The sequence below is a fragment of the Bombus vosnesenskii genome, unplaced genomic scaffold (genome assembly GCF_011952255.1).
Source record: "Bombus vosnesenskii isolate JDL3184/JDL3185 unplaced genomic scaffold, Bvos_JDL3184-5_v1.1 scf7180000013262, whole genome shotgun sequence".
In the NCBI taxonomy this organism is placed as follows: domain Eukaryota; kingdom Metazoa; phylum Arthropoda; class Insecta; order Hymenoptera; family Apidae; genus Bombus; species Bombus vosnesenskii.
This window is the reverse complement of record NW_022882922.1, coordinates 5315310-5327643: the sequence shown is the minus strand read 5'-3', so window position 1 is coordinate 5327643 and position 12334 is coordinate 5315310. Positions and strand designations below refer to the sequence as shown.

At 50.0% G+C, this 12334-nt stretch overlaps 1 protein-coding gene across 6 annotated transcripts in view; it reads left to right on the top strand.

Moving 5' to 3' along the window:
* The window catches only part of LOC117237274 (ecdysone-induced protein 74EF), a 143446-nt gene that overhangs the window by 116031 nt on the left and 15081 nt on the right, over positions 1-12334 (top strand). For 4 of the 6 annotated variants that reach the window (XM_033501080.1, XM_033501162.1, XM_033501252.1 and 1 more), the window contains 2 exons: positions 368-535; positions 1192-1431. In XM_033501080.1, the coding sequence (XP_033356971.1) occupies positions 368-535; positions 1192-1431 (408 nt within the window). The remainder of the gene's footprint in view (positions 1-367; positions 536-1191; positions 1432-12334) is intronic. The other 2 variants (XM_033501337.1, XM_033501501.1) reach the window with 2 other exon arrangements.

The window sequence follows — 12334 nt, the reverse complement described above, 5'->3', positions numbered from 1 at the left end:
TCGGAATTTCGATCCGGTCCATTTAACGGCCGTCGTACGCGTTTATTTCGCCGATGTGAAATTTTGTTTGCAAAATTTCGCAACCATCGAGCTCTGCGTTTCTGCGAAACAGCATGCAGCGGTACTCGCGAACTCGATCGGCGGATGAAACCGTCCGCGCTCGTTTCGCGTTATCGCGTAATTATTCGCTGGAAACGTACGTTGGAGTGGAAGCGTGCAAAACGTTGCAAAATCAACGAGGCCAGCTGTGCGCGCGTTTTAGTATCTATGCTTGGCTCCCTTTTTTTCCTCGAGGTCAGTCACCTGGACGCGACTACCGAACGAAACGTTTGTATCGTTTTATTTTTGTTTCATCGCATGGAAACAGGAAGCGGATCACTGCCAGCGAGCCCCGCCGACAGCGGAGTCAGCGACGTCGAATCCAGCACGTCCTCGGGCGGTAACGAGGACGCGAATCTTTTATTGAAAGCGAGGCTCAACCCTAACTCGTCCCTTCAGCCAAGTCTCGCGTCCCATCATTCTCATTTGTCGTCAGGTAAGCGCATACGTATATCCTACGTCCAATTATCCTACTACGGGGTCTCGTCGTGTAACGATCTCGTTCGACCGATCTTTTCTCTCGGTCTAGTCTAGACGAACGACCTAGACAACAAGCGGACGATAATAGATCGTCCCGATTCCATGGATATTTTATCCGATGGTATTTCGAAACCGTATTTATCTCCGTTAAAATCTGTGATTCGTCGCGGTGCAACTGCTATAAAAGTTGAGAGAATTACGCGAATTTCGGTCGCTGCTACGTTTAGCGAATTACAAATCAAACCGTGGAACGACGTTTCCTAGTAATTTTGTATCAAACGTAGAAGCGAATATCGTACGCAAACCGTTTGTTGGCATAATACCGCATCGTGTGCAACGAATTTATAGGAAATGCACGGAAAATGAAATCTATAAAACGTCGCAAGTACGGTACTCGTTGTAATAGTTAGCGAACGAAACGATTCTAGCAACGAAAATCGCATCGGCGGCGAACGTGTTAAAAAAGGTTCGAACAAATTGAACGATAGATCAATAGATGTAGGCGATACTTGCGGTTGTTGAGTGGGAAAAACCCGGTAAGATATTTGTCATTGTACGAACGTAAACGACTATATAGTTTCTTATTAGAAATCTCTGTGGAATGTCCGACAGCAGCGCTCGGCAGGTCAGCCTGTCACAGTCCTGGCGTTTATCCGTCGACGGCAGGCTTCCTGCCGCCCTCCTATCATCCTCATCAGCATCATCCCTCCCAGTACCATCCGCACAGAGGGAGTTCGCCTCACCATCAACACGGGAACCATACGATGGGCCCGACAATGGGACCGCCCCACCATCACCACCACCACCAAACGCAGAGTCTGCAACACTTGCATTATCGTCAGCCACCTACACGTAAGTTGCTTTATCTTTTTCCTGCGTTTCTCTCTTTTTTTCTTTCTTCTTGTTATTCTTTCCGTTTTCGTCGTCACCGTGGTCCACGATCTCGCCTTTCCGAAAGAGAACGATAGAATACGTAGAAATTGTCTACCTCGTATCGACAAAATCCCTCTATCTCGCAATTGCAAACGTGGCCAATATCGCGGTTGCGACGTTTCCAGGGAAATTGAAATTTTTAATTTCGGTCGAATTTCTGCGAAAATGTCGCGTTCGCTCGAGATCGACGATTTACTCGGAAAAGCTGGTAAGTTACGATGAATCTCCTTGGTAGGGAAATTCTACGCTTTGCGTTCTCGTTGTTTCTTCTTTTTTTTTTTCTATTCTTTTTTTTTTCTTTTGCGAAAGTGTGTAAATGGAAGTTAAACAAAAGGCAAAGTATAAGACATTTCTCGACCCCGTTTCCACGGGCTGCAGGTACAGCGGTACCAGACGATCTCGATGTCTTGGCGAATTCGATCGAAGCCGACCACCAATAAGTCGGTAATTTCAGTATCTCGCGGCGATATCGAGGGAGAGAGAGAGAGAGAGAGAGAGAGAGATTCGATAGTCGTGACGCAACGTCGACGCGGCTCGGGTTTATTTCGGCTCGCTCTGGGTATCGATTAATACGGAGAAGGAAAGAAAGTGTCTCGGCCTCTTAAGTAATTACGCTCGATAGATAATTTCACCGAGAAGAACCCGCAGGAAGCGATAATTCGAACGAATCGATTCTACGTCGCTTTCAAAATCGTTACAAAGAACGAAACGACCGAATCGTAGCGCCTTAAACACACGGAAGAGCGTTCTTCGTGCGCGTTTAAAGATGGAAATTCGTCGCTCGAATTCCCAAATTCCTGTATGGCGATTAAGAGAGTAGCTTTCCGGGTACGGTGCGTACGACGTGCAACGTTAACAATAGAAACGCACGAGCGTAGACACGGAAACGAACTGGTTGGACGAACGTGCACGTTTATGCAAAGTGTTGCGATGTAAACCGCCGGCTGATATTTCCGGCAGTTCCGTGAAAATAGCTCGTAACACTTTAGTCGAACAACCGGAGCGGCTGTTGCCGATTCGACCGCATTACGAATCCCGATAAATACGCCTAATCCGCGCTCTAGCCTGTCATCGTTCTTCCTACGACCTATAAGCCCCACGTTTCGAGTGTAAGCGCCGGTTTCGAACGAAACCGCGACATGGATTACCCAGCGGACGAACGAAATCTCGATCGAGGCGACGAAGCTCGCGGTGCGCGGGGTGTGCGCTCGGCCCGATCGAATCGAATCGTCCGCGAGAACGATCCAATTAAAAGCACCCGGCGCTAGAGATATCGGTCGAGCCAAGCTCGTGCTCGATTTCCACGTAACCACACGTCGCCGGTGAACGCCAGCAGCAGGAAACGCGTCTAGCTCGTCTAGTTGGACGAAAACGAAGAAGAGAGACAGAAAGAGCGCGACACTTCCTCGTGGCAGGTTGTAGATGCAAAGTGAAAGGAGTAGCGAGTTGCCTGCGGCAACAGCGGCTTCGACATAACCGAGGGTTCCATTAGAGTTAAAAGAGGAGAAGGAGATGGAGAAGGGGAGAAAAAAGCACAGGGAAGGTGGTGTGCGCATACGGTGTGTACGCGAGTTTCGCGTGGTCTGTTACACGCTACGGACGCTCGTCGTACCCTGTGTCGAGCCTCGTCATCTACGTCGGCAGAAATCGCAACAACGCCGACATCAGCCGAGCCATTCGTTCTCTTGACCCACTTGCCTTTCCCTGATTCAACGGCCCAGATTCGCTTCCTGGCCGTCGCGCGCGTCGATAGGATCGTCTCGATCCGCGGACCGATCTCTTCCGACGTTTCCTTTTTCCTCTCGCTCCGTCTCGCGCGATTTTCTCAAGCACGTCCCATTTAACCGACCACGATTTCCCTTTCGAGCGAACGCTCGTAGAGAAAATCGTTACCTTATTGGCGCTAACAGCGGAATACAACCATTCGAATCGATACGCATGAGAAATAAAAGTTTCTCGGTATTAGCATTAAAATATATACAATTATCGTACACTGTCGGTTTAGGTTTTTCCGGATACAACTTAAGAAATTTCGAGCGAACGTCGCAACGAATATCTTCCACGTGTTCGAGTATTCTCTGCGTTTACGTTTCCTCTAAATACACGAACGTCCGCGATTCGATAACGACGTCTAGCAGTGTAACGATCAACCTTGATACAACCGGTCAATTCAACGCTACAGGTACAACGCCGGTCTAAACGGTGTCAGATACTTGGCGTTCGCGATTGCGTTAAAAACACGCGATTCTCTTTGCCGCTGGTACTCGCGTTTACTTTTATCGAACGAAGCGTATTTCGAGTCGCTCGATCGTCACACGATTGCGACGTTGGTTGCGGTTGCCGCAGGTTTTCGAATTTCGAGGCGATCGTGGCGCGAAACGAGCGCGGCGAAGCGATTAAAGAGAACAGCCGGGTCCAGAATCTGCCAAGAGCGGTAATCGCACGCGAGTCGCGCAATCGCGCCCCTCTTTTTCGCCTCTCCGATCGCGTTCGACGAAACGACAGCTGATTTCGCCGGGACACACACCTGGCCCTGTCGTGATTTCAAACAGCCGTGCTCGAATTGGATCGCCGCCAAGGTTGCACCGCGCGAGTCTCGCTCGAAACGAGCCACCGAATGGAAAGCTCGTCGAACCGCTTCACCGGCTGAAACTTCGCTTCCAACCGATTCAATTACCGATTATTCGCCGTCATTATCAATTATACAGACCACCGTATGGGAAACTGCATTGATTTTTATGCATTACGTACAGCCGATTTTTCGATCCATCGCAACGTTACGATGTAAGCGCGGTTCCTGTTCGACGTTGTTCAAATGACTACGCTAGGAACGTCTGCGCCGGACTTTCCCTGATTGAAAGTGTTGACGAAGCGTGGCAACCAGTTTAACCTCGTTTCTTTCGTTCTAACGAACGCCCGATTGCAAACTCTTCTATGTTTTCCTAGTTTATAACAGCTTATAGCACGGCTTGATCTCAGGCCGAACGTAACGTTCGTCGAACGATCGATGGAAATGTTTTTTCCGATGAAAGATCAAAATAGAATGGAAAATTTCGGATCTTTTGTTTTCGCAATTACGGTATACGTACGCAGGTGTTTTTGGCCTTTAAAATACACACACCGGCTATATCCGTTTAGTACAGAAACGTACTTCGACGTTCCAAGAAAACGTTTTTTTTTTTTTTTCGCCATAGTATCCGTCTTTTCGTATCGAAGTATAATACCACCGAACGCCAATGAAATTTAACATGCTTGAAACCAATTATTATATATATTTCCAAAGCAGCGTGTATCGCAGAATCGTAGCGTGAGCGTTAAATGCGTGGAATTCGAAATGACCGGTTGTCTCGTTGCACGTTCTAAAGGTGATCGCTTAATTGGGACAGGCAGCTGAAAGCGGGCCGATTCGTGCGATCGCAGGGAAAATCTGCGCCGCGAATAAAATATCGTCCGTCGAGAATCGTCCATCGGGTACGTTCGCTGGAAACCCATAATTGTTTAATCGCGGAGGAACATCTGTTGATGTTTCGCAAAAAAAAAAAAAAAAAGAGAAAAAAACGATCGCACGGATAAAAAAAAATCTGCGCACAGTGACACACCGTGTGGCAGGTAGGCCCTCTCGAGAGGCAGAGGCCGACTTGCCGAGTAAAAGTGTGCCGGATTGTATAATCGAACGTGAATAAGCAAAATGTTACGCCATAGCGATTTGGTAACTTTGCGGGGCGCCCCACCAGCGACGACCGTGTTCCCATTGCGGTGGCCGACCACGGTGGACGCGAACGAAAGCCGAGGGAAAATTCGACCTGCTCTTAAAGGGCCCTTCGATCGCAGGACCGCGACGCGGCTCTCCGTTACTGCTAGGTCCGATCGATTTACGGCAGACATATTGCGTTACGCTAGGGATACGGCCGGATCGGCTTCTCCACGCGTTTACCGATCGCGCTATGGTAATTCGTAGGTGGAAACAGAATTTGATTTACGTAGGCACGTCAGGTCCGAGCTTCCTATCGTTTCTGGTTATCTTACGACCGTATCTTTCAGCCGAGTACAAGTTCCGACTGAAGTAACACGCTTCAGATACTATCGAAAACGAGTATCTCGGAGGAAAGAGAGATTTCATCGTTCGAATTGAATATTTTACGGTATGGTAATTTGCAGGCGACGACGGAATGCCCGGTTTTGAGGTTCGTAGGTGTCTTAGTAGTCGCCTTCTAACGTTTGCGAACACGATCTTCGCTGCTTTCGATGGAGTACAGAGGAGGTGGCAGCGAAGAAACACGGTTCTAAGTTTCGATATTTGAGAAAGAGCGAGCCGCGTTAGAATCAAGGATCGCGCTCGACCGCGTCGCTCTTTCACTCGCGTCGCCTGGTCCGTTCTTCGAATAAGCGACATTCTAAAATTCAGATCCGGGCCGGTGCGTGCGCGAACTTTCGCGCGTTGCCAAATGGCCCGAAGTCTTTCCGCGATTTTGCCAAACCAGATTCGCCATCGGTCGCTTCTATCTAGAACGACGTACCAGATAAGCATCGGAAATAGCCTGGGAACTCTAAGCCGCCGTAAGCCACGCTAGCCAGCCTTTCCGCCTGTCAAAAGAAACAAACGCGTCGTCTCGTTTGTTCCGAATTTCTTCTTACTGCGAGAACTTGTTCTCGCGAGATGGATAAAACTAACGAAATAAACGGCGTTCTAGCGGGCTAACGAGGGACGAACTGACAAGAGCGAGCGACGAGAGGATCGTAGTAGGCGCCACCGTCCGACCGGAATAGAAACGCGGCGAAGAATAGGCATCGGCCGGTTATTTTCGAACGGATCATCATCGAACTACGATTCGAGCAGAATCAGAGGCTCGCCGAACGTGTGAAAGACCCTTCAGGCACGTCGGGAACGAAAGTTTCGCGCGTCGCGCGCTGGCACACAACGTGGCACACATTTTAACGTTGAGGACGAATCGTCGTAAAGCGTTACAAGGCTCCGCGAGCCGATCAAATCCCGATCAACCCTTCTCGATGGTTGCGAGCCGGCTGCAGCCCGTTTGTGCCAACGTTCCATCTGCCTTCGAAAATCGACCAAACGCGTCGCTCCTCGCGTTTATAATTTATTCAACTCGGGCTATCGATCGCGCGGTGCTTTCGATCGCACGGCGGGACAATCTATTCGTCGTTCGAGCTTTTTCCCTACTTTTACTCGATTAAAACGTCGAGTTTGATAGAAAAAGAAAAGTAAAAAATAAAAAACGTGAAGATCGCGGTAGATTTCAACGGCTCTTTGTAGCGCGAATTACAACTGCAAAAATATTTTTACCGCGCGTCCTGTGTCCTGAAAACGCGATGTACGCGACGAACCGACGTAATATTCGCGATATTCGCGATTCGACCGATTGGAAGAAGAAGCGGCGAACGATCGTTTACGACGTATCGTACGACGGCCTTACGATTTCGTATACCTACCAGTAGCGTTCTACGAATGTGACGGTGTTATATTTCCAACGGCAGAATCACAAGCTAGTGCGAATTACATTATTAGAAGTACAAAGGTGCCAAGTTGTACACCGTCACAGCGGAGTCGCGACTTTGCTTCGGCCGCGTGTCAAAGCGACGTCCGATGTTTCGATAGAATTCGTTAATATTAATTAACACGGTGAACGAGATCGGCCAGGAATCGACGATTGGCATTCTAACCCGATCGTCGTCGTATCGGGAGAAAGAGCTGGTTCTCGCGAAATTTCGTCTTCCTTGGTTGTTCCGAGTTCCTTTGATCCGTCGTTCGACGAACGATTTCGAAAACAGCTACGCGTGATTTCAAGCTTATTTCTGTTCGAGCAGGACGTGTAACGCGGTTTCCCGGAACCTGTCATGTGATTCGGCGCCGAATTTTTCAGCGCGGCGCGATGCGAACTTTTGGCAACTGCGTCGGCCGAAAAAAATGCAGGGAAACGCGCGCGCGTATCCGAGTCTCGGCCGAGCAACCTCGCGCGGATCGAGGATGTCCTGGTTGCCCTAGATCAAGTACTCGTCCGGATATTTTTAAAAGATTGCCAGACGCGAGCCCCGCCGACGTAATTCCGAACGCGGCAGCGGCAAGGAAAAACGAAAGGTGGGAAAAAGAGGGAAAGAGACCGACGAATCGACGACGGCGGAGGTGGTTTAAGGTGGTATCGGGGAAATCAAAGAAAAAATAGAACGCACGGCGAGCTGCTCCGGCGATCGATGTCGAACAACGAGCGACCGTGAGTCGCCCGACCAGAGAAAAACACCGATGCCGAACAAAATTCACGGTCTAGCTAGGTCCTCGATTCGTCACGCCAACTCCGCGAATTTTACTATTCCGCCAGCTTTCTCGTCCTAATAAAACGCGTGCTTTATCTACTTTTTAATAATTCAAGGAAGCTACTCGATCGATCGGAAGGGTTGGTCGGAAGGCAGAATTCGACAGGTGTTTCCCTCGATGTAAGCCGGATAAGCGTGTATTGTCAACGTATGACAGAAAGCAATTCGAACCTGTCTGGAAAAAATCCCGGTCGTTGCTACGAGATTAAGATGCGAACGTTTCGCACGGTTAACTACGACGTAAGCGAAGCCACTTACACAGGTGCTCGTTATCAGCCGTTAGAAACCGGTCTAAACGATCGAGATAGTTTTCAGTACGATTGCGACATCCTCGAGATCGAAACCTGGTTAGATACGATAGTCGCGACCGATCTATTTTTCTTTTCTTTTTCTCTTTCGGAAGCCGCGTAACGAAATCTCGAACATCGGTCTGCGATATTTCGGTTTGCTATAAATTATCGCGGAAGACGGCTTGGATTAAAAGAAGAAACGAAGACGAGGTAGAAAGGATATGCGAATGTATGTGTAGTGGGAAAAAAAATTGCGGAGGAGAAAATACGGTTTGTCAGGCGATGGCCGTGCCGAAAGGGTCGTGCGTGTCGTTACGTAACGCCTCGCGTAGCAGCGAATAGCAGCGAATAGCAGCGAGTAAAAATAAAGGAACGAAACACGATGCAGAGTGGATTCTGAGCATAGACTGGGTCTAGGTCTAGGTCGACTAGGCGGGGCGTATGGTTATATACGTACGCTGTCGTTCGTACGGTACTTGGTTTCCTCGCACAGGTCGATCCTCCTCGCTTCGAGGCTTCTCCCCGATCGCGATTACTCGCCGGAGGACGACCGCGTGCCGCGTTGCGATTTATTTTCGTACGTTCTCGATCGCACACCTCGCAGGTGCGATCTGTGCGCAGAACGTATTTCACGGCTTTTCTCGCGACACAGAGGTATGTACGTACCTCATCCACGAGATACGATTATTCAAAGGCATCTTTCGTACGAACGACGTTTCACGCGGCGATACATCGGACGCTCTTGCCGGGGGAAATCGGTTGCATCGTTAACGCGTTACGCGAAAGTGTGCTCGCCGATGGAACGCATAGAAAGCGAGGCTGTGCCGTGTGCTCGGTTTGTGTTTGCCGGACGAAACGCGCGACCAGCCGCGTTACGGCAACTAAACAAATTCCCCAGGCGCGAGTTGACATACAACTAGCACGAAATTATCGTATCGTAAACTCGTTGTCCGGTTTCTCGCGGTAACTCGAACGCGAAAGTGCGCCGTAGCGTTTGCTTAAGTAGCCCCGCTCACCTCGTTTCTCAGCGCGAAGAGAGGAAAAGTCCAACGGGCGAGAAAGCAGCACGCCATCGTCGGCAGTCAGCGAACAAGCAGGTGCAACAAAGGCGGCGAACAAAAACAAAAGGAGCGAAACAAGCGCCACGGCTGAGGCTAAGCTAGGCTCAGCTAGGCTAAGCTAGGCTAGGACAGGTTAGGATAGGCTAAGCTAGGATAGGATAGGCTAGGCTAGGCTAGGCTAGGCTAGGCTAGGTCTAGGTGTAGGTCTAGGTCGACTAGGAAGGGGTGCGCCGGTCTACTTCCTGGCCTAGTAGCGGGGAATCGCCTTTTCCGTCGACATAGCGCTCCATGCGCTCACCTCCTCGCTACGAAACCCGATATTTCCGTGAAAGATAACACTGGCCTGCGTCCGTATTTAAAATAGAATATCGCGAAAATTCCTTTCGTCCGTACCACCATCGAATATCAGAGTTCGAAGTCTACGAAAGCGAGAACGATTATCGAGCGACGATCGTACGTTAATCGATTCGTAAAACAAGGCTGCTGCGAATAGTTTCTTTCTCGTTGCGAGTGAGATTATCGAGAGGAGAAAAAAAAAAAGAAACGACATAGAAAGCGAATGTGTTGAAACAAAAAGTGCATTCACACCGATCGCACGTGACGGTTACGCTGCCATCGCATCGGGTGCTGATTAATGTCTTCTTCGCGCTCCGGAAACGTAAACGGTGTCGGATTTTATAGTAGGCCAAGACACCACGGAGTTTAAAAAACCGCCGCGAAAGCAGGAAACAACGTTCCGCCGTGAATTCGACACGATTTTCAAAGGAGCAATCGACACCGCGTACAGTATTACACGAGCGAGCTGCGCACGTTCGCGTCTTCTTTCGTTCATAGAGAACGAGACATTCTCCAGGGAGACTATCGTTATTCGCGTGTTATACGCCTTTTTCGTTGATAATTTTCCTATTTTGCGAGTTTTCCTACTAGTACGTAGATTACGTGTAGAGCGTAATCGAAAGTGATACGGGCTCGACAATAAGCGCGTAGTTGGTTGAAATAGCGAGCCGCCGTTGAATATTTATGAGCATGATTGAACTCCGGCATTCGTTACGATACCGCGAGGGGAAGGTTTGCGGCGGTAAATTATTCGACTAAAAATTTTCGGTCTCGGAAACATATCTAAAAACTATGGGCGCGCTGTTAAAAGAACGAAACGTTAACGCGCGCGCGACGCGATAACATTTCACGTTTCACTTTCAACGACGCGCACCATTCAACCTGCGCGAACACAACGTCACGCCAGACGAAACCGGAAAACGAATTCCCGACTGCGTGACGAGGAGAATCGAAAGGCTGTCTCGCGGTTACCGGGATACGTGTCCAAAAACTCAGCGTGTCACCCGGTAAACGTTCGGTGGTTCCCGCCTCTGAATACGAAAAAAGGCACGTATGAGCGAGCGAGTTAGCGGACGAGCATGGAAGAGAACGAGGAAGAGAGAGAGAGAGAGAGAGAGAGAGCGATCGCATACCGCCGTCCCGGTGAATTTGTAAATGGCCGCGTCCGGAAGTGGCGCGATATTTTGCGCGTCGATTTTCGGCCCGCTGCCCCCCTGCTGGTAGGCAAGGAAGAAGACGAAGAATCGCCAGAAAAGAAAAAAGTACACGGGGTAGAAAGGGGGAAACAGTGGAAGGAGCAAAGGGGTGAAGGGAGAAAGGATATAGGGACGAAGAAAAAGAAAGAGAGGAGAAAGAAGGAGAAGGAAGCGAGACACGGGTTTTACAGATAGGCAGAGGCAGAGGCAGAGGCAGAGGCAGAGCAGAGGCAGAGGCAGAGGCTGGCAGCCGGGCGAACAGGCAGCCGGCCAGCCAGCCAAGCCTCGCAGTAAGCGTCCTTCCTGGGTCTCTGCCCCTACCGACGTATGTATTGTAGTATTGTATATTTGCAGTGTACGTATTATCAGAGCGAGTTCCTCTGTGTGTGCACTTGTCGGTGTCCGCGACCGTGTAGGTGCGGTGTGTTGCGCGCGTTCACGCACACGTATCCACGCACGCATACACGTAATAGAAGCATGCACACTATTGCACACTCAGTCGAGGTTGTTGAATGTGTGTTGAGCGCCGCCGCCGCCGCCGCCGCCGCTGCCGCGCCGCCGCCGCCGCCGGCAAAAATGCATAGCGCTGTTGCACCAGACGGTTCTCAACCGGACAGACTTCTCTTTCTTTCTCTCCGTCTTCTCTCGCTCTTTTTTCCCTGTCCTGTGGCCATCCCGCGTGTAAAAGTCATCGCTGGTTGATCCGGCTTATCGACGAGACGGTGAGCCGAATCGATTAACCGAAGGGAATTGTTCCCCGCGATCCCTCTCGACCAGCAAATCCGCGGGAAAAATATTTGCGATGCGCCGATGATGTTGTCACGATAAAATTAATCGGAGCAAAGGATGAAACAAGCGTGGCAGGGGGAGCATTGCGAGCGGGGAATAAACGATGCCTCTTCAAGGCCTCGTGTACCCTCCCCGTTTTCTTCTACTACCGGTTCGAAGACCACTATCGCGCCACGTCCGATTTGCTCGTCTTAACCTTTCGCCCGGTTCTCCCTGTCTCGCGCATATTTTCCACCTTTTTCGACCACGATTTACGTAGATTCTGTGCAACGGCGCGACGTTTCGCTTCTCGTACCTCCGATTCGACAATACCGCGACAATACGACGATGATCGATCCCCATTGGTTTTCCGATTATCCGATTTTCTTATCGCCATCGAACGAAGGACGATAACAACTCGATCGAGATTCGACAGCGACAGTTCCGTACGTTAGACGATTATTTTCGAGGGGTGGGTGAATCGCGAGATGTCGCCGATCTCGTCATCGTCGAAGATATCGATCCTCTCCCTCCAACATCGATTCCACGAACTTCTTAACTGGTCACGCTAATTGCCAGCGAAAACATTTTCACCGACGTGGATCTCGCCGCGTGCAAATAATTTCTCGTCTGGTTGGTCGCAGTCGAATTTCCAGCGTGTTCCTTGCAACGACGCACAGAGTCCCGGCATAGTCCGTCATGAGGATCACTTTCCTTATTCCTATTATACTAGCTCACGCACGCCCTCACATGCGCGCGGCGGCGTGCACACACGCACCGAGCCGGTGATACACATGTATACACGAGGCTGCATCGAGGAAAGAGGAAGAAAGGAGATCGGGAG